This window comes from Podarcis erhardii (assembly GCF_964252035.2).
Source record: "Podarcis erhardii genome assembly, chromosome: 10".
Taxonomy (NCBI): Eukaryota; Metazoa; Chordata; class Lepidosauria; order Squamata; family Lacertidae; genus Podarcis; species Podarcis erhardii.
In genome coordinates, this window is record NC_138500.1 from 12,210,875 (window position 1) to 12,231,789 (window position 20,915).

General features: G+C 47.6%; 1 protein-coding gene across 1 annotated transcript in view; it reads left to right on the forward strand.

Annotated features, from left to right (window-relative positions):
- Nucleotides 1-20,915, forward strand: part of LOC309351982 (GTPase KRas-like) — a 51,973-nt gene that overhangs the window by 25,591 nt on the left and 5,467 nt on the right. Inside the window, 2 exon segments of the mRNA XM_081880220.1 lie at nt 1,520-1,698; nt 10,845-11,004. Of these exon segments, the coding sequence (XP_081736346.1) occupies nt 1,520-1,698; nt 10,845-11,004 (339 nt within the window).

Genomic DNA, 20,915 nt, shown 5'->3' on the forward strand with positions numbered 1-20,915 from the left:
ATGTGTTTCCATGATCCTGTTAAGCCCAAGGATCAGGTCCCTCGAGGCTCCAGAGCTGAATGCAGGACTCATCCTTCCCATAGCCCCATCTCACACTAGTCCTCTTTCATGCCCTCCTTTAATAATAAATAATAATAAACTTTTATTTATATCCCGCCCTTCCCGGTTCAGAAAACCGGGCTCAGAGCGGCTAACAACAAATTTAAAACACTTAATTGATGCAGCAAAAAACAAAAAAACAAAAAACACCAGCATAAAATACAATATAAAACGTGAATAACAATAAATTCGGAATTCAGAAATTCAAAAAATGCCTTTGCCTAGCTGGAATCTGCCCTTGAATTCCGACTGCAGCTTTTTCTTGCCTGGATCAAACGCAGAGAGGGGTGTGTATAAGTGCAGAATGGTTTGCATAAGTGCAAGATGGTTTGAACGTAATTACACCGATCTTGGACTGACTGCACTGGCTGCCAATTAGTTTCTGGGCCCAAATCAAAGTTCTGGTTTTGACCCATGAAGCCTTAAACGCCCCATGAGTGCAATACCTCCAGAACTGCCTCTCCCCATATGAACCTACCTGGACCTGAGATCAACCTCTGAGGCCCTTCTTTGTGTGCCTCCTTCATGTGAGGTCCAGAGGTTGGCAACATGAGAACAGGCCTTTTCTGTGGTGGCTCCCCGTTTGTGGAATGCTCTCCCCAGGGAAACTCACCTGGCACCTTCACTGTATGTCATTTAGGTGGCAGGCAAACACTTTCCTCTTCAACCCAGGCCTTGGGTTGATCAGCATCCATTGCCCTTTTTAATGTGTTGTGGGAGACCTGTGAGTATAGGGTGGTATTCAAATTTAACAAATGATAAATAATGATGGTTTTGTTTTTGTTCTTATTTTTATAACACATTTGTTGTTTTTGTATTGCAATTCTATGCTGTGAGCCGCCCTGCGATCTACGAAGGAAGGGCAGTATTCATAAAAATCTAAAGCTAAAACTCAAGTTTATTGCCCCACTCACTTTTAAAAATTTAATTTAATTTATAATTTTCAGGTTTATACATTTCAATGATTTTGCAGCCATTTTAACATTTCAAAACTTGACTTCCTTCCCCCTATTTCTGCGGTTCCTTAAATTTATTGCTCTACTTGCTTTTGCCTGTGCCCTGCCTTCCTCCATTGCCGTGTGACCCCTGAAGTTCGCTCAGAAAGGAATATAGGCTGTAAAATGTTTTCCAATCCTGTGCTTAGCCACATTTTGGCTTATGGCGATGTGGAAACCAAGCCAATGTGCAGCGGGACACGGCAGGGAGAAACCTTATAGGCTCATCACATCACCTGATTCCAGCTGCAGTACTACCCCCAAACGAGCGCTGCTCGTTTTCCATTCTGCTTGCCCTCCGGGCTCGATGTCTTGGGTGCGAATGATGCTTCCAGCTCTGTAGTATTGGTGCCGCCTAAGTTAGGTGTACATGAATAATCAAAAAGCGTTTTCTGCCTCCCCTCTTTTCTTCCCGCCTCTCTCAGGATTCGTACAGGAAGCAAGTAGTCATAGATGGCGAGACCTGCCTCTTGGACATTCTAGACACAGCCGGCCAAGAGGAGTACAGTGCGATGAGGGACCAGTACATGAGGACGGGCGAAGGCTTTTTATGTGTATTTGCTATAAATAACACAAAATCTTTCGAAGATATTCATCATTATAGGTAAGCTTCGCTCGGGTTGCGGTTCCCAGCATCCCATTGTTGGGCTTTACAGATGGCTGTTTGCAAGGCCACCTAACTCAGGTTTCCCTAGACCCAGGGGTCAGCAAACTTTTTCAGCAGGGGGCTGGTCCACTGTCCCTCAGACCTTGTGGGGTGGGGCGGACTATATTTTGAAAAAAATAATAATGAACGAATTCCTATGCCCCACAAATAACCCAGAGATGCATTTTAAATAAAAGCACACATTCTACTCACGTAAAAACACGCTGATTCCCGCACCGTCCGCGGGCCGGATTTAGAAGGCAATTGGGCTGGATCTGGCCCCCCGTGCCTTAGTTTGCCTACCCATGCCCTAGATCTGAATGCAGGACTCTCTCCTGGGTTGTGCGGATCCGCACATCCTCTGCTCACGATGCAGAAGGTATCACCCTGAGCAGGTAGGGCAGATTATCTTGCTTCGGGCTGCAGGTGGGAGAAATGCCCCCCCCACTTTAAAACAAACAAACAAACAAACAAACAAACAAACAAACAAACAAACAAACAAACTGAAACCTCCCTGCTGGACCAGGAGCCTGGGAGGCCAGGATTCAAATCCTCCCTCAGCCTTGAAGCTCGGTGGGTGACCTTGGGCCAGTTGCTGCCTCTCAGCCTAGCCTACCTCACAGGGTTGTAGCGAGTATCAAATTAAGAGCTTGTGATGGACGGGGAAAGCATGTCCACCACCTTGAGCATCTTGGGAGAAAATAATAATAATAAATAATATTTTTTTATTTATATCCTTTGCGGATATTGGGTCCAGCAAGCTTCCCAGTTCAGCTCCGTATCCCTGGAAGCTCTGAGCTGGCCTAGCAGAGTAATGCAGCGGTCCCGAGTCCATGTGAGAAAGGGATAAATCAAGTCCAAAAGACAGATCGGTTCTTATCTCTAGAAGCGTTTATTTACAAGCCATAAATCAGTCCATCGGAAACCTCCGCCATTCCAAAGGCATTCCTCCGTGCTTTCCAAAAGCACACAGACACAGCCTGTCGGTTGAGCTGCGTCTCTCTCCGTCTCTCAGTGAGAACTGAAAGTAACTCTCACAGACAAAGCCTGTGACGTAGGGCCCTGCTTCCGGCTCCTCCCAGATGCAGGGCACCACGGAGTTTTAACCCTGTTTGTTCCAAACTCCACACCCCCTCTTGTCCTGCATCTGGGGACAATAGCCAACAATGCTTTCCCCATACACAAACCCTCACAGAACTCCTCGTGCTTCTGGAAGGTTAATGGTTTTGTGAAACCATCAGCGAGGTTCTTGGTTGAGGGACAGTATTTCAGAGCAACTAGCCCCTCACGAACGCTCTGACACACATTTTGAAAACGTATGTCCAAATGTTTGGTTCTCGCCTTGAACTGCCCTGTCTCAGCCAGTTTTAGGCACGGTTGATTGTCTTCATGCACCACAACGGGCAGACAAACCTCTCCACAGATTTCCTCAACCAAACACACATAGAACTCCAACTCTCTGCAAGCATCTGATAGCGCACTGAACTCAGCTTCAGTAGATGAAAGCGCTATGAGACTTTGCTTCCGGGACCTCCACCCTATCACTGAGTCCCCAAACTTCACCACTAGACCTGACACTGATTTGCGATCTTCAAGGTTACCCCAATCTGCGTCCACAAAGCAAGTCAGTTTGACTTCTCCTTGAGCTGACAACCTAAGACAAAAGTCTTTGGTATCTTGCAGGTAACGCAGCACCCGCTTTATACCATTCCAGGCCTGCACACTAGGACTTGAGGCCTCTCTACTGAGCAGATTGACAGCAAACGCTATATCTGGTCTGCTCCACTGTGACAGATACAACAGACTACCCAGAGCTGACTGAAAGAGCTCAGTGTTTTCGAACACCACACGTTCTACTTGCTGACACTCCTTTACAAAACCAGCCTCCATGGGTGATCTGGCACCTGCACACTCAGACATCCTGAACTTCTCAAGCAACTGTTCAATCTTACCTTTCTGGCAAAGCAAGAAGCTTCCATCACTTGCTTTTGTGATCTGCACGCCCAAATAGGATTTGACATCTCCAAGCTGCTTCAACTTGAACCGCTTTCCAAGCTCTCTAGCAAACTTTTCTACCTGTTTACCTGTCTGCGCCATCACTAAGATATCATCAACAAACACAAGGATCACTTCCTGTTTCAAGCCTGACTCTTTAATGTAAAGACAACTGTCTGCAAGAGATCTCTTAAAGCCTAGCTCCTCTAAGGCTTCATGTAGGCACATATTCCAATTCCTGGCAGATTGGCGTAATCCATAGATGGATTTGTGCAATCGCCACACAACGCCTGGTTCACTGACTTCAAACCCTGGAGGAGGAAGCATGTACAACTCCTCCTTGAGATCTGAGTTCAGGTAGGCGACATCTACATCAAAATGGTTCACCTTCCAACCTCTCTGTGCTGCTATCGCCAAAAGCATTCTCAGAGTCTCCGCTCTCGAGGTTGGCGAATATACCTCTGTGAAATGGACACCCTTCCTCTGTGTGAATCCTCGGGCTACTAATCTCGCTTTATACTGTGGTTCTCCTGCTTCTGTGGGTTTCAAACGGTAAATCCATCTGCAGCTAACAGCTTTTTCGCCCATTGGCAACTTCGTGAGAGAAAACACACCTAGAGACTCCATTGAGTTCATCTCCTTCTGCATCGCCTCATGCCATTTGCTAGCTTCTTCCTGAGGCAACTTCTGAACATCCTCAAAGGATTCAGGCTCACATCTAGCCACACCAACCCAGACACTAGTGGCTTCATACCTTTCAGGTGGCTTGCCCTTCGTTGATCTTGCTGACCTCCTCAGCGTGAATTCTGGAACTGCGCCTGATTCACCTGGATCAACCCTACTATCCTCTGTGTCAGACACATCCCCCTCTGACCTGCTGCGCCGTTTCGGGCGCACAGCTGGTTCTGCTGGTGAGGATGGTGCACTCCTTAGCTCAGACTTGATGGTGACCTGTGGAGGGGTCCTGGGACTCCCTTTCGGAGAAACTGGCGCTGGACCCTGTTGCTGTGGACTGCGCGCATCAGCAACAGGTTCAGCCTCGCCTTCCTCCTCTTCCTCATCTGAGTCTGACAGAACATCTGGGTTCCCATGAAGACGCTTCCACCCACTCTGCTCGCAAAACTCAGCACTGCCGCTAATAAGCAGCTTAGACTGGTTGCCAGTAGGGTATGCGAAACGCCACGCCTTTGAACCCGGCTCATAGCCCACAAAGATCATCTTCCTAGACCTTGGCTCACCCTTTTTGCGCATGGCTTTTGGAATGAGAACAAAAGCCTCAGACCCAAAAACATGAAGAAATCCCACCTTCGGCTTCTTCTGATGCAACAAGTAATACGGTGTGTTGCCTACACTGGAATTGTACACCCTGTTCTGTACAAAACATGCTGTCCGATAACTCTCTGCCCAAAAGCGCTGTGGCAAACCTGAGTCTGCCAACATAGAATTCGCAGATTGCTGTAATGTGCGAAACTTTCTCTCTGCAACCCCATTCTGTTGCGGAGAGTAGGGGGCCGTCAATCGATGATTGATACCCTTCTGCCTGAAAAACGATTGCAGCGCAGAACCTGTGAACTCCCCCCCGCGATCAGATTGAAAGGAAATCACCCTGGTAGAGAACTGTAGTTCAATCGCTGTGATCCAATCCCTGATCAATGCAGCCGCTTCTGACTTGCATTTAAGCGCAAAAACCCAACTAAATTTCGAAAAATCGTCAATCAGAACCAGAACCCACTTAGACCCAGCTAAAGAAGGCGTTGGCATGGGTCCTGACAAATCTGCATGCACAAGTTCAAAGGGTTTGCTAGTTCTCCTCTCTGATCTGGGGTATGAGCATGTTGTGACCTTCGACTGCTTACAGGCTTGACAATCTAGGTATTTGTCACAAGCCTTGAACCTACAACCAATGGTGTTCTCTGCGGCTTTTTTCACAAGCGACCACCCGGCATGTCCGAATTTTCGGTGCCACAAGTGAATACAACCATCGTGTGGTGGGACATTTGCACACTGCACATGGGCATCTTCAATGGACTCTCCACTAGCCCCATTTTCCACCAGCCCCATTTTTCCACCAGTCCCATTTTCCACTAGTCCCATTTTTCCACCAGCCCCATTTTCAACAGGCATCTGCACCAGAAAGAGCCTGTCTGTTCTCTCAACGCTGTAGATCTTCTTCCCATCCCTGTAAAAAGAGCAACAAGTGTTAGAAAAGAGAACATCGAACCCAGCATCATTTAAGGCTGTTACACTTAAAAGAGAGTGCGCAAGCTCTGGGACAACATAAGCTTGCACCCAACAATCCAGGAAAGAACAATATAAAGACCCAGATTCAGTCAGTGGTCTCTTAGATCCATCCGCCATTTTGACATTTTGTCCAGATTTAACTGTCTTGCAGTTCCTCAGGAGCCCACCAGATGGCACAAGACAGTGAGTCGCTCCCGTGTCTATAATTAGAGATAAAGTGTCTCTCTGACTGTCTTCCAAAGCTGCCATGGCAACGCTTGCACCCCCACCGGGGCCTCTGCAAGTGTCAAAGTCAGTGTCCATCCTGGTTGCCATGGTTACTGCACGGCTGCTACTGCTGTTCCCAGGCTCTGTTGTCTGTGAAACGCTGCTTATCTGCCTTCCTTGCAGGTGGCTGACCTTGCATTCCAGAGCCTCAGCAGAACAATGCCCTTTGCTGTTGGACTTCGCCTCAAAGCACAAACAACTCTGGGAGACTTTGGCTTTCTCAGAGCTCTTGGATCGGCCTGCACCCCCACTCCTGGGTGCCACGTCGCCTAAGGAACAGCTTGCCACTGCTTTCCTCTTTCCAGCTCCCAGCCTTTCCCCAGGACACAGTCCATCACTCAGATGTGTTGAAGCATAAAAACAGCTCCCCAAAACAGCCCCAGCTTCTTCTGGGCTTCTCTTAGCCCCCTCTGGGCTTTCTGGGCGTTGCTCAGACCCTCCTGGGCTTGCTGCTCCCTTTGGGCATCTTCTAGCCCCCTCTGGTGTGGCTCCCACTGCTTTCTGACATGCTGTCTTCAGTGCCTGCCACGCGACCCAGGGCTTCTTCCCTTGGAGCTCTGGCAACAGCCATGCATGAACACTGCCCTTTAAAATGGCTAGCACCCTTTGCTCTCTCTCTAGAGCATCAGCCACGTCTGCTTTGGGCTGGGCCTGGCCTGGATCTGCTTGCGTGCATTCCCACAGCTCCTTTCCCTTCAGCCAGTGGTACATGTGCTCACTCCAGGCCTCCCAGTTGGTGCCATTGAGCCTTTCACCGGGGTAGCTGTCTTTGCCCTGCTGTGCCTGAGCAGCAGCCATTCTCCTCCCCCCGGGGCTTCAAACGTACTCACTCTGCCAGCAAGCTGGTCCTCCGAAGCAGCAGCCTCTCTCTTGGCTCTTGGCTCCGATCACCAGCATCTCCCACTGCCCTTCCTGGCAGGAGATCACAGCAACTCAAAGCTGGCGTTCTCCTCCCTTCTCACACTTGTCAGGAAACACGTTGCCTCCATAACCTTTGCGGATATTGGGTCCAGCAAGCTTCCCAGTTCAGCTCCGTATCCCTGGAAGCTCTGAGCTGGCCTAGCAGAGTAATGCAGCGGTCCCGAGTCCATGTGAGAAAGGGATAAATCAAGTCCAAAAGACAGATCGGTTCTTATCTCTAGAAGCGTTTATTTACAAGCCATAAATCAGTCCATCGGAAACCTCCGCCATTCCAAAGGCATTCCTCCGTGCTTTCCAAAAGCACACAGACACAGCCTGTCGGTTGAGCTGCGTCTCTCTCCGTCTCTCAGTGAGAACTGAAAGTAACTCTCACAGACAAAGCCTGTGACGTAGGGCCCTGCTTCCGGCTCCTCCCAGATGCAGGGCACCACGGAGTTTTAACCCTGTTTGTTCCAAACTCCACATATCCCGCCCTCCCCAGCCGAAGCTGGGCTCAGGGCAGCTAACAACAATAAAATAATACAACATTCTAAAATCAATTCAAATCAAATTAATGGCAACCATTGGGCTAGAGTTCTGTGAAGATTGCCAAAGGAGGGAGTCAGGCTGTGCCCTGGCCAAAGGCTTGGCGGAACAGCTCTGTCTTGCAGGCCCTGCGGAAAGATGTCAAGTCCCGCAGGGCCCTAGTCTCTTGTGACAGAGCGTTCCACCAGATCGGGGCCAGTAGCTGAGACCAATCTAATCACCTTGCGACGTGGGACCTCCAAGATGTTGGAGGTGGGGGATATAAATGAAATAAACAAACGTGGATTTGACGTCTGTTCCGATTTAAAATACGTAGAAGTGTTGCTCGTTCTGCTTGTTTTACGCTCCGGAGTCCCTCAACTTCCCAAGCCTTTCTTGCGCATTACGCAGAACGAGGTGAGCGTGTGAGAACACGACACCCTCTACCTGAAATGTTCCAGTGCAGAATCTCTGCAGGGTCTCCCACATAAGGATTTCCCCGCAAGTAGTAAGCAAGCTCACCAGCTACGGAGTGATGCATACTGGTGCAATAGCTTTGTACATGTAGGAAAAACCCGGAGAGCCTCTGCCAGTCAGTGCAAACAGTATTGAGTTGGATGGACCCAGAGTTCTGGTTCCGTGTAAGGAAGTGTGTGTGTGTGTTTCTTTTGATTTTTTTCTTCCTTGTTCTGCATAATATGTACATTGGCTCTAAGCAAATGCTTTCTGGTCCACCCCTGCCCCTTCAGCTGCCTTAAATGCATGCTAATTAGGAGGGTGTTGACTAGAAATGGGACTCTGTTGCGATTTGCGTCAAACGAAAGCCCATAAAGACTTGCCGTGTGATTGCAGCAAACGCCCTCTTTCAAACTGCTCAGTTTGAAAGCAGCCTTTTTTTTTGAGTTATTTTTAATCCTGGCTCCAGAACCCACTGATTTCAGGATCTGTGTGGCGCTTTGAGAAGCCACACAGAGTGATCGTGAGAAGGCAGCTGTGGTTGTGTAACTCGTCCCCTCCCCCAGGTCATCATCCAGTGCTCAGTTCTCCCCTGGGTCGGTCACAGTCTCTCGGCGGAGCCCGCGCCAGAGGGTCGTCGTGAGAATGACACGGGAGAGCCATTCACGCTTGCCTTGGACGCTTTGCAAGAAGGGCGGCCTGTAAACGTGACGATAGATGAATAAATACATTGTCAACAACCGCCTAGAGATTTTATTACGGTCAAGCGTTGCGAAATGAAAGCTTGGGCCACAAGTCCACATGCGTTGGGCTTGTGACGTGGCTTCCCCACAGGAACAAGAGAGCCCTTCCCAATTTGTGTGCTTTGCTCTCTACACATGCTGTAAGACTGGCATTGCTCCCTGAAAGCAGGAAACCATGTTCTCCACCACTGAGGCGCATCGCACCACTGCATGCCTTCCCTTCTTGCTCTTAGTAAAGGTAAAGGGACCCCTGACCATTAGGTCCAGTCGTGGCCGACTCTGGGGTTGCGGCGCTCATCTCGCTTTACTGGCCGAGGGAGCCGGCATACAGCTTCCAGGTCATGTGGCCAGCATGACTAAGCCGCTTCTGGCGAACCAGAGCAGCGCACGGAAACGCCGTTTACCTTCCCGCTGGAGTGGTACCTATTTATCTACTTGCACTTTGATGTGCTTTCGAACTGCTAGGTTGGCAGGAGCAGGGACCGAACAACGGGAGCTCAGGGATTTGAACCACTGACGTTCTGATCAGCAAGTCCTAGGCTCTGGTTTAACCCACAGCGCCACCTGCGTCCCATTCTTGCTCTTAGGCCCTTTTAAAATGTGGGGTGTTTGTGTGTGTGTGGGGTGGTGTTTATTGGGTGGTTGTTCTTATTTTGATTATGTATGTTGTGGTTTTATATTTTTATTTTATTTTATTCTGCGAACCGTCCAGTATAGTCAGTATAGAAATTCAATAAATTTGCCTCTCGACCACCTCCAGTCCAGTTAACATCTTGAGCTTCTACACACTACTCTGAACTGAGCTTGTGTCTGCCTCAATCAGTCTACCTAGTCCCTTTCTTTTTGCCTTCACTGTATGACTGCTGAAACACCTGAAACTTCTAAACACATTGTAAATAATAGGCTCTAAGGCAGCGGTTCTCAACCTGTGGGTCCCCAGATGTTGTTGGACTACAACTCCCATCATCCCTGAGCTCTGGCCTTGCTAGCTAGGGGTGATGGGAGTTGTAGTCCCGCAACATCTGGGGACCCACAAGTTGAAAATGGCTGCTCTAAGGACCCTTAAAGCCTTTTATCTTAATTTGAAGTATAGAAATTCAATAAATAAATAATAATTACACTAAATGACCCTTGGGGTCCCTTCCAACTCTACGATACTGCAATCTCTGCTTGATCACCAAGTTCTGTTGGGCGAATGCTGTTTACTGCCCCCTGTGTAAATAAGGCTGCTTGGTAGCTATGAGAAATACAGTGTTTAGTGTGGACAGTCCAGCAACGTGGAACGTCCTAACAATGGAAACCCACCAAGCATCCTCCTATATTTTTTGGTATCTTTTGAAGCCTTTCTTCAGGCGACGGGCCTTTGTACTTGGATGAATGTTGTGACCGGGCAGTTGCTTATGACATTTTCTGCACTTGATATATTTTCTCGTGTAAACTTGACATTTTATATTTGCTGTATGTAACCCTTTGTGGATGATTTTGTATGCGAGTTAGCAGTGTAAAAATAAAATACCGTATTTTTTGCTCTATAAGACTCACTTTTTCCCTCCTAAAAAGTAAGGGGAAATGTGTGTGCGTCTTATGGAGCGAATGCAGGCTGCGCAGCTATCCCAGAAGCCAAAACAGCAAGAGGGATTGCTGCTTTCACTGCGCAGCTATCCCTCTTGCTGTTCTGGCTTCTGAGATTCAGAATATTTTTTTTCTTGTTTTCCTCCTCCAAAAAGTAGGTGCGTCTTGTGGTCTGGTGCGTCTTATAGAGCGAAAAATACGGTAAATCCATGAGCCCTGGGGATGGGCTGAATGCAGATGAAAACCTTGGTAGTAAACAAAACAGATGGATTTAAACAACTTGCTTCTTTTTCTTTTTAAAATCTCTCCCTTCAAAGAAGTAACCGTGGCAACTCCACAGATATTACTTTGCTCTAAAGTGGTCTCTCACTCTTCTCTTATTTCCCCCCCCCCGCCCCTCCACAGGGAACAAATAAAAAGAGTGAAAGATTCTGAAGATGTCCCCATGGTGCTAGTAGGAAACAAATGTGACTTGCCTTCGAGAACCGTAGACACAAAACAAGCTCAGGACTTAGCTAGAAGTTACGGAATTCCTTTCATCGAAACCTCTGCGAAAACGAGACAGGTAACATTATGTGTGTTGTCTTGTGTGTTAGAACAATCGTCCCCGGTTGAGGTTGAGAAAACAGAGTTTTCTGTTCGAATAATGGGTAGGATTCCTAGTACCTGCGAATCCATGTTCTTGAGAGATCCCTACATCTCTCTCTCAATATGGTCTCTCCCCAAGATAGCCGAGATTCAAGAAAGCAGGCAGAGTCACGTTCCATTTTATTTGACTCTTGAGAGCCATTTTATATATCTGAGGTCCCACCTGCAGTCTACACTTAAACCAGTATCGTACCACTTTAGCCAGTCGTGGATTCCCCCAGAGAATCCTGGGAAACTAGTTTGTTTCTGGTGCAAGGAACTGTAGCTCTGTCAGGTATAAACTACAGTTCCCAAGAGTCTCTGGGGGAATCCATTATTGGCTAAAGTGGCATGCTACTGCTTTAAAATTAAAACTTCAAAATCTCTGTGTGTGTGTTCTATGTGGCTTCCACTTTTAAAAAAATAATAAAGAAAAAACCACGCTGGATGTTACCCAGGATGGTAGTGGTGAACCTTGCACAGATTCCTTATGGGAAATAGACGTGATGACGTCTCCGTGTCTGGATTTTACCACCTCAGACTCACATCACCCGAATTCTGAGGCCAAGAACAGAATCCAGGGCAAGAATTCATATACAAGCATGCAGTTTGACTTCTCCAAGCATATATCCTTCTTTTATTGCGCTAAATAAGTCCCAGAGCAGCACTTGCCTGGCAGCCTGGTCATCAAATTCGGAAAGGCATTGGGTTCAGAGGTCTGACTCTGCAACCCTTGCGATCCCTTTAAGATGCTGAAATAATTTGTCTGGCGTGAATTCGCAAGAACATCTGGTGCATTCTAAGTGGCAGGATGTTGCAGCTGAAGCCTTGTCTGAGTTATTTTTAGTCGTTTTCATAACGGCAAGAGTTATCTGAACGTTTCTCTCCAGCTGCGCAGACCGTGGATTGTCGGGGGACAGTAAGTGCCCCGATTAACAGTTTCCCTGAACACGCATATGAACATGCTGAGTAATACTGGAATTGCAAACTGCCTGTGTGGGATCTCTTAATGTTTATAAGCTATCGAAGGTAAAAATTGAAATAAGGACTAGAGAATAGCAGCAAACGCTGCTTTGCATCCATTTTTAAACGGTTTTCACATCCTCTCAACTCAGTAATTGCCTGGCCTTAATGCAGAGATCCCTTTCCCCCTGTATTCCTTTTCACCGAAAATAAATGTTCAGAAATCCGCTGTAGTGTTGGAATGTGTCCAAGGCTGTGTGTACACACTGCACAAAATGCAAAATTCATCCCGCAAGTACAGAACTGGAAGGGCGAGAACAGGCGGCATCTAATCCTCATGGGGTTTTTTTTGTAAACGGCTTGAGAAGGAAACCCACGGGCGGTGTTTTTACTGAACGGAACAGGGGCTTCTGTGATTCACGCAGCTGCATGCTCGTGATCCAGAGACGAACCTGGCTGGATTTCTTCACATAGCAAGTCCCTCCTTCCCTCTGCATCCCCTTGATTCCAGCTTGGAATCCCAGGAACAGCATGCAGTGTGTCACTTTAGATGCTGCTGCTTGCTAGAGAAAACACCTGTAAAAAGCAGGGGAGGGAGGAGAGAAGGAGAGCAGTATCTGCTCTGACTTCTGCCAGAGTTTCCAATGCGTGCAGACAATTCTCCTGCCTCCCAAGTGTTTTCCTTCTTCCTTTAGTGGGGAAAGATGAAGGATGTTGCCATGGATGGTTGAGGGCATCTTCCCTTTGCCCAGGAGCCCCACTTGCACAGGAGAACGCATGAGGCTCCAGCTGAGGAAGCCCCTTCTTTACTTCTTGCCTTCTCCTCTTAGCATCAAATAATTGCAGAATCGGAAGAGACCCAAAGGGACATCTTTGGGTTGCCTTCTTTCCCCTGGGCTTTGGTAAATAAAACTCATACTTGAGTACACTTTGAAAGCAAATTATAGTGCCATGGATGTGCACATGACTGCCTGCAGAAAAACAAGAGCACAAGTCACGGCCTCAAGGAGCTTACAATCTAAAATTTGACCTGTGCGCTTCCTTCCTTTGCGTGCATAGCTTTTGAGTCCTGTTTGCAGTGCAGAATACAGCTCTGGATATATTTTGTATGGCTATGGTTACCTAGCCTGTGTGCATCATCTGTTGTTGTTGGTTTTTTTTTTCCTAATCGTTGCGAAGTTGCTGGGCTTAAATCTCTGCTTGCTTTAAAAAAAAAAATTTGTTGATTTTGCTCTGCGTTACAATCAACTTGCTTTGCTCTTCTAAGAGCCTGTGATTTCCACTTCACCTCTGCTCGATGATTCACTTCCTTCAGGCCTTTTTAAAGAGCTGCATCGATGTATTATACCCCAAATCATAGTTGGTTGACCCGGTTCTAAATAGGTGAAGTTGCTTTTGCTGTTTGGGACTAAACATATTTACCTGGCATCTTTGGACACCTGCCATGGCCCTGATGGGCACTCACCAACACTGAAGCCTGCCTTGTGCCCACCCCCTCCTTCTGTGGTTGGCAGGGGGCAACTATGAGCCGCCACTTAAAATTTTATGCAGTGCTCCTAAGATCACATCCCCACCGTCCATTTCAAGCACACTGTGCTCCACAAAGAATCCTGGGAACTGTCGTTTGCTAAGTGTGCAGGGCGATTATAACCCTGTGAGGGGTAGACTATAGTTCGCCAGATGCTTGGGAGCAAGCCACTACTGCTAAAATGGTATAAAATTCCTTTAAATGTGTGGCGTGAATGATTCTGCTCATATGGCTTAGGACCTATGCCATAAATTAGTTCCTGTACCCATTGAAAGGCATTTTATCCCATCCCGAACGTGTGGCACACTTAGTGGTAAGGGGCAGGCTAATTACTATAAAAAGGTAAAGGGACCCCTGACCGTTAGGTCCAGTCGTGGCCGACTCTGGGGTTGCAGCGCTCATCTCGCTTTATTGGCCGAGGGAGCCGGCGTACAGCATGACTAAGCCTCTTGTGGCGAACCAGAGCAGCGCACGGAAACGCCGTTTACCTTCCCGCCGGAGCGGTACCAATTTATCTACTTGAACTTTAACGTGCTTTCAAACTGCTAGGTTGGCAGGAGCAGGGACCTGAGCAACAGGAGCTCACCCCGTCGTGGGGATTCAAACCGCCGACCTTCTGATCGGCAAGCCCTAGGCTCTGTGGTTTAATCCACAGCTCCACCCACGTCCCTGCTGATTACTATGGGTTGGAGTAAAAACCCAAGGAACCTAGTATCCCCATCTCCACTGGTGTTTTCCAAGAACTCAGGATCTAGCCATTTACCCATCATCTCTCCCACTTTCTAGCATTTAGAAATACCTTGTACTCTTAAGAGGATGTATCAAATGCTGGGACTGCTGCCATAAGCACACTGATAGCACCATTCCTGAATTTTTCCAATCTATTCTAAAAAAACAAACCAGCCATCTCAGTTACACAGCTGGCTATAACAAACGTCTCTTCTTCTTTGGCGATCACTCGTAGCCGAGTAAGATTGTCTTCCATAAACACGGTTTTAACAATGAGTCCGTAGGTGACTGTGGAGGCCAGTTCTGGATCCACACATCCTTCCAAAGTGGGGACAGTGGTTTCCGGGCAGGAGTTGATCACGGTGAGGGTTTGCCAAGCGTGTCTTCCTCTTAGCACGTTTCTCCCTTTCGTCCTGAATTCAAGCGTCTTCAAAGTCCATGACACCTTTGGTAAAGGCTGTTCTCTAACTGGAGCGCTTGCAGGCCAGCATTTCCCAGTTGTCAGTGTTTATACCACAATTTTTTAGGTTTGCCTTGAGAGAGTCTTTAAACCTCTTTCGTTGACCACCAGCATTACGTTTTCCATTTTTAAGTTCGGAATAGAGTAGTTGCTTTGGAAGACGATAATCAGGCATCCGTACAACATGACCAGTCTAACGACTATAACAAACGTCTAATGTGCTCTGACGCACATTACAGGCTCCGCCTGTCAGCTTTTCTGTAGCTAAGCAACAAAGTGCAGACTGTGAGTTTCTGCACCCCCTCTAGCCCCATACTTTTGGGGCATAAACCCCCCAACTTTTAACTGTATCTGGGGGTTCCATTAGAAACAGTAATTTGTTGTGAGTTCTGGGAGTTGTGGCTCTGTGAGAGACGGTTCCCAGAATTCTTTGGGTGAAACAGTTTGCTTTAAATGTATGGTTATGTATGCAGCTTGGATGAGCTTTACAGTGTGGTTCCCCCTCGTGTGGAGAGAATGAGAAATTACGGTGACAATTTCTTTTTTTTCTTCCTTTGAAAACTAGTGTTCGTTTGAGGGATCTGGTAGATTTTTTGTTTGTGGGGTGGGTGGGAATATAGTTTTCCAGTAGAGCAGAGATGGGTAACATCACCCTGAGCTATGGCTCCTCCTATGTTTATTTTCCCTTTCTTCAGTAGCATGGTTTCTTTTTTAAAAAATTGCGGCTTAATGCTCTTTGTGCGTGCTGAGGAGGAATTTGATGGAAGAGAGAAAGGCATGGCAAAGATGGTTTTTTTTGGGGGGGGGGGCAATTCCACACAGAAGGGGGTAGCAAGAGAGAAAGTTTGTCACTCAAGGGAGCAGGAGACTTTTGAGTGGCTGAGGGTGATGCAGCTGGAGGAGTAAAAAGCCACAAACACAAAATATCTAGATGTGGGAGCAGATCGAGAAGGGCAAAACATGGCTGCAGAATGAGGCCATAGGAAGCGGCGAAGAGGAGTTTGTGCTGGATCTGGGACTGCAGGGACATGGGTGTAGGAAAGAGGGAGGAGCAATAGGAGTATTGCATCTAGATCAAGGGAAGTAATAGTGCCACTGTATTCTGCCCTGGTCAGACCTCACCTGGAGTACTGTGTCCAGTTCTGGGCACCACAGTTCAAGAAGGACACTGACAAACTGGAACGTGTCCAGAGGAGGGCAACCAAAATGGTCAAAGGCCTGGAAACGATGCCTTATGAGGAACGGCTAAGGGAGCTGGGCATGTTTAGCCTGGAGAAGAGGAGGTTAAGGGGTGATATGATAGCCATGTTCAAATATATAAAAGGATGTCACACAGAGGAGGGAGAAAGGTTGTTTTCTGCTGCTCCAGAGAAGCGGACACGGAGCAATGGCTCCAAACTACAAGAAAGAAGATTCCACCTAAACATTAGGAAGAACTTCCTGACAGTAAGAGCTGTTCGACAGTGGAATTTGCTGCCAAGGAGTGTGGTGGAGTCTCCTTCTTTGGAGGTCTTTAAGCAGAGGCTTGACAACCATATGTCAGGAGTGCTCTGATGGTGTTTCCTGCTTGGCAGGGGGTTGGACTCGATGGCCCTTGTGGTCTCTTCCAACTCTATGATTCTATGAATATAGCTCAGTGCTGGAGAATCTGTTAGAGCATGCAGACGGTTCCAGGCAGTGTTATAGATATATAAGCTAGGCACCAAATGGCTCCTTAAATCGAGGTTGCAGTTGCCAAAATGGAATGTCTAGTCGCCATTTTTGGACAAGACGGCTCTAAAATCTTATTTTTCATACGATGGACTGTGTTAAACATCTGGTTAGTTCAGATGACATCCTTCAGCTCAGTTAAGAACTCTGAGCACTTTACTGTTTTTCTTAATGGTGAAACACCGACCATTCATGACGTAAGAATATTCTTCACAACTGTGAGCAGGGCAGTGGAGTGGGCTAAGTGAAGGCATGCATCTCCAGGTGGCAGAGATGTCAGGTGCCATCTTGCTGCCCAGGCATCTTCACTTGGTCGCAAGTGCCTGGTAGCCAGGTGCAAAATGCGCCTGGCACCTGGCTAATTTTGATCACTGGTCCCAGGTTCAATCCCCAGCATCTCCAGGTAGGACTGGGAGAGACCTCTGTCTGAAACCCTGGAGAGCAGCTGCCAGTCAGTGCAGACAACACTGAGAGCTTGATAGACCTGACTCAGCATGGAGCGTTTTCCTCTGTTCCAGTGGCAAATGCTACAGCGTTTTTCTTTGGACTCAAGCTCTGATCAGCTCCTGCCAGCACAGCCAGTCCTGTCAATGGCGACGGGAGTTGCAGAGCAGCAGCAGCAGCAGCATCCTGGGGGCCACCGATGAGCAAACCCTGTTCTAGAGGAAGCCCCTTCCTCTTGTGGTACTCCCTTTCTAGTCTCCATAAAGTTGTTGGGAAGCACATGCATGCCTTTGTGTATGTGTTTCCGTGTTAAAAAACCTCTCCTATGTTGCAATGCTCGCCTGTAGCAAAACTGCCACTTCCGTGTTTCCTGTGGGAGACAGGCAAAGTTTCAACAACTTAGTCAAATGCTTCCCCTGTGTGGCTGGCTCTTTAAAAACCCTTTTCCCCAAGCCCTGCTTCTTCTTTTTGTGGTGAAATGCTTTGCCCAGAATGCGCTCCTCTCTAGTCAATCTTTTGCCTTCTTTGGTGTTGATCTCTTTCTCCATCTTGTCTGCATTGCTGAAACAAAATCGCAACTCCTGCTCTCGGTGATCGGGATGGAGGCGGTGGGCCCAATTGCCTTGAAATGGTTCCTGAGGGACCTCCATTGAAATGAGCTGGGCGGCGGCGGGGGGGGGGGGGTGGATACACAGTCAATGGAAGTTGTTGTCCACCCTCCCCGCATTCTCCCGCCCCAGGGGTTTTGGGGAGGAGACCTTCCCAGGTATTGGGCCCTTTCGGGAAGTGAATGAAATAGCATCTCGAATAATCGTGGCAATCAAAACAGTTGGATCGGATGGTTGCGCTTGTGCTTATGGAAAATTTCCTGTGCTTTTCTTCTTCTTTCTCTTATTGCAAGATGGGGATGTGACTGTTTAGCTCAGAACCTCGCAGATGGTTTTCTGGGGAGCCTCAGATGTCCCTCGCTGTTTGGTGCAGCAGACAAACATTCTTGATACTGATCTTTCCCTCTGCAATGCGCAGCCATAGGGCAGTGCTGAATTCATTCCTGGGTGCACACACTGCATTCAAAACATTGCCAGGGTGAGGCCTAACAAGCCTGGCCAGTGTCTTGGATTAACTGTTTGTGATTGCACTTATTTGACTTAATTTGGCCCACCAACCCCTTCCATCCAAACGACTCGCGAGTGCAGCTTAAGCAAACTTCCAGTCATGCGATGTCATTTGTCATAGGTTCATCTTTAAAGGCAGTATGTATTTCCCTTACATTTTATGCACCTCAATCTCCCTACAAGGGAATCGAATGGGAAAACAGCATTACAAACAGTGTAAAATGTATGTGGAAAATATGTAGTGTTTCTTTCCCCCCCTTTCGGCCTTGCCTATCACCAGGATTTTTGTCTCCAGAAGGTTGGTGAAGTTTGAATCTAGCCGTCGGGCTCAAAGTGGTTCTTCAAATCCCTGCCCAGAGTCTTTGGCAAAGGACTCAGGTTCCTTGGGAGATGACGTCACATTGAAAGGGTTTCCTGAAGGGAATAAATTTTTAAAATCCAGCTCCTAAAATGTTTTTAAGAATGGAGGCTCTGTTGCCATTTGCCCCGAATGCTGGACACAAGCGAAGCTCTAAATCTTAGGAAATCAAGTGTGTTAACATCTAAACAGGTGTGAACGTGATGAATAAAGGGTCTGACTCACCTGTGATATTGTTGGGACTCCCATCATCCTTGACCATTGGCCAGATTTGCTGAGGTTGCTGGGAGTTGAAGTCCATCAACATCTGGAAGGCCACAGGTTAGCCACCCTTAGTCTAGATCTGGGTTTCCCAAACTTGGGTCTCCAGCTGTTTTTGGACTACAACTCCCATCATCCCTAGCAAGTCAGGGATGATGGGAGTTGTAGTCCCAAAACAGCTGGAGACCCAAGTTTGGGAAACCCTGATCTAGATCCTTAAGGACTGGTATATTTTGATATCAAAAATAATGAATATGGGATTGTACCTAAAGCCTTTCCCCCACATGTAGCTAGGTATATTGCTCCCACGCTGCTTTACTTAGGAGTGTAGCTGCTAACTTCCAGTTTTCCTCTGACGACTGGGCCCCCACCCTCTTCATCCTGGTTAACCAAAGCTGGCTTTAAAGGAGTTGTGTTTTACAATGCAGAGAGTGGAGGATGCATTTTATACATTGGTGCGAGAGATCCGCCAGTACAGATTGAGAAAAATCAGCACAGAAGAAAAGACTCCTGGGTGCGTGAAAATTAAAAAATGCCTTTTAATGTGACAGGGTAAGTTTTGTTCTTGTTTAAAAGGAAAAAAAAAAAATTCGGCGGGGGAAAAAAATCTGATCACCAATACGAATCAAATCTAACTTGCAAACTTCTCTTTGGTGATTCCAGTCATTTCAAAATGATTGTAAGTATCAGCCAATCTGTTTTACTGTCGCCACTCTCCTTTAAGAATATAAAGGTTTTTCTCTGTGGTTTCAGCTGTGGATGAACTTGTACGGTGCATGGAGAATGCGCCTTTCTCTTTTGGAAACCCCTTTCTGGTGGGCCAGGAAGTTTAGAAACAGACTTTGTTTGGAGCCAGTTCACAGGAGGCTGCAAACTCCTTGCCCCTTGAATTTTCAACACTTGATTTTGCTCTCAGCCATATCGGGATGAGCAGCCTCCATGCCTTCTATTTTTGCATGGCCCCAAAGGCCCTTCTCTCGTTCTCTTCCCTTAGCAGAACAGAACAAGCCGAGCCGTGCAGAGTTGCCTCGGTTAACGGCTGCTTTCTTTAGAATTGTGGGCCGAAGCCCACACACCTGCCGTGATTCTGGCAAAGGTCAACTTATATGATCCAGGGTTCAAAGAACAAACCGCTCAACTTTTGATGTCTGTCCCTCGAAAACAGATAACACATGCTTACCCGCTCAGACTTAGGAATATTCGCTGATTAGTTCTGCTAACGAATCCAGCGCACTTACGCATGCAGTGTTCTCCTGGGAGGTTGTGCCCCTCTCCTGAACGCAGTACAAGGGCATTTCTTGATTTCAACCAACCTTGCTTCCCACCCCCCTTAAGTGGTTTTGCCTGGTGGGATGTATCCTTAAACTCTGATTATAAGCTCTTGTTTGCCAGGAGGTGGGTGTGTAGAAACTAGTGTAAGGCAAAGGTCAAGGGACCCCTGACCATTAGGTCCAGTCGTGGCCAACTCTGGAGTTGCGGCGCTCATCTTGCTTTATTGGCCGAGGGAGCCGGCGTACAGCTTCCGGGTCATGTGGTCAGCATGACTAAGCCGCTTCTGGCGAACCAGAGCAGCGCACGGAAACACCGTTTACCTTCCCGCCAGAGCAAGTACCTATTTATCTACTTGCACTTTGATGTGCTTTCGAACTGCTAGGTTGGCAGGAGCAGGGACTGAGCAACGGGAGCTCACCCTGCCACGGGGAGTCGAACCACCGACCTTCTGATCGGCAAGTTCTAGGCTCTGTGGTTTAACCCACAGTGCCACCTGCCTCCCAAGAAACTAGTGTACAAAGGGGAAATTGACATTCCTTGCTGTGCCCACTTCTGCCTTTGGTCTCTCCCACCACGGGTGTGCGCCCCCCGCCACCAAATGTTGCTCAGAAGGTAAACTTTCATAGGGTTGCGCTCCATGAACTGCTAATAAGATGCAAGGAAGGAAGGTGTTGTCTTCGTGATATGTTGGATGGAGCTTTATTACCTGGAAAGTGAGCTCTTCTTCTTCTTTGGCGATCACTCGTAGCCGAGTAAGATTGTCTTCCATAAACACGGTTTTAACAATGAGTCCTGAAGTGACTGTGGAGACCAATTCTGGATCCACACGTCCTTCCACAGCTGGCGACATTGGAAAGGTGAGCACTGCCAACCTCACTCAGGAAGGCAATGGGACCCCGCTTTGCGTTCTGGACTGCTGGTCAACCATGAACATAGCTGTCAACTTTTCCCTTTTCTTGCAAGGAATCCTATTCGGAATAAGGGAATTTCCCTTTAAAAAAGGAAACGT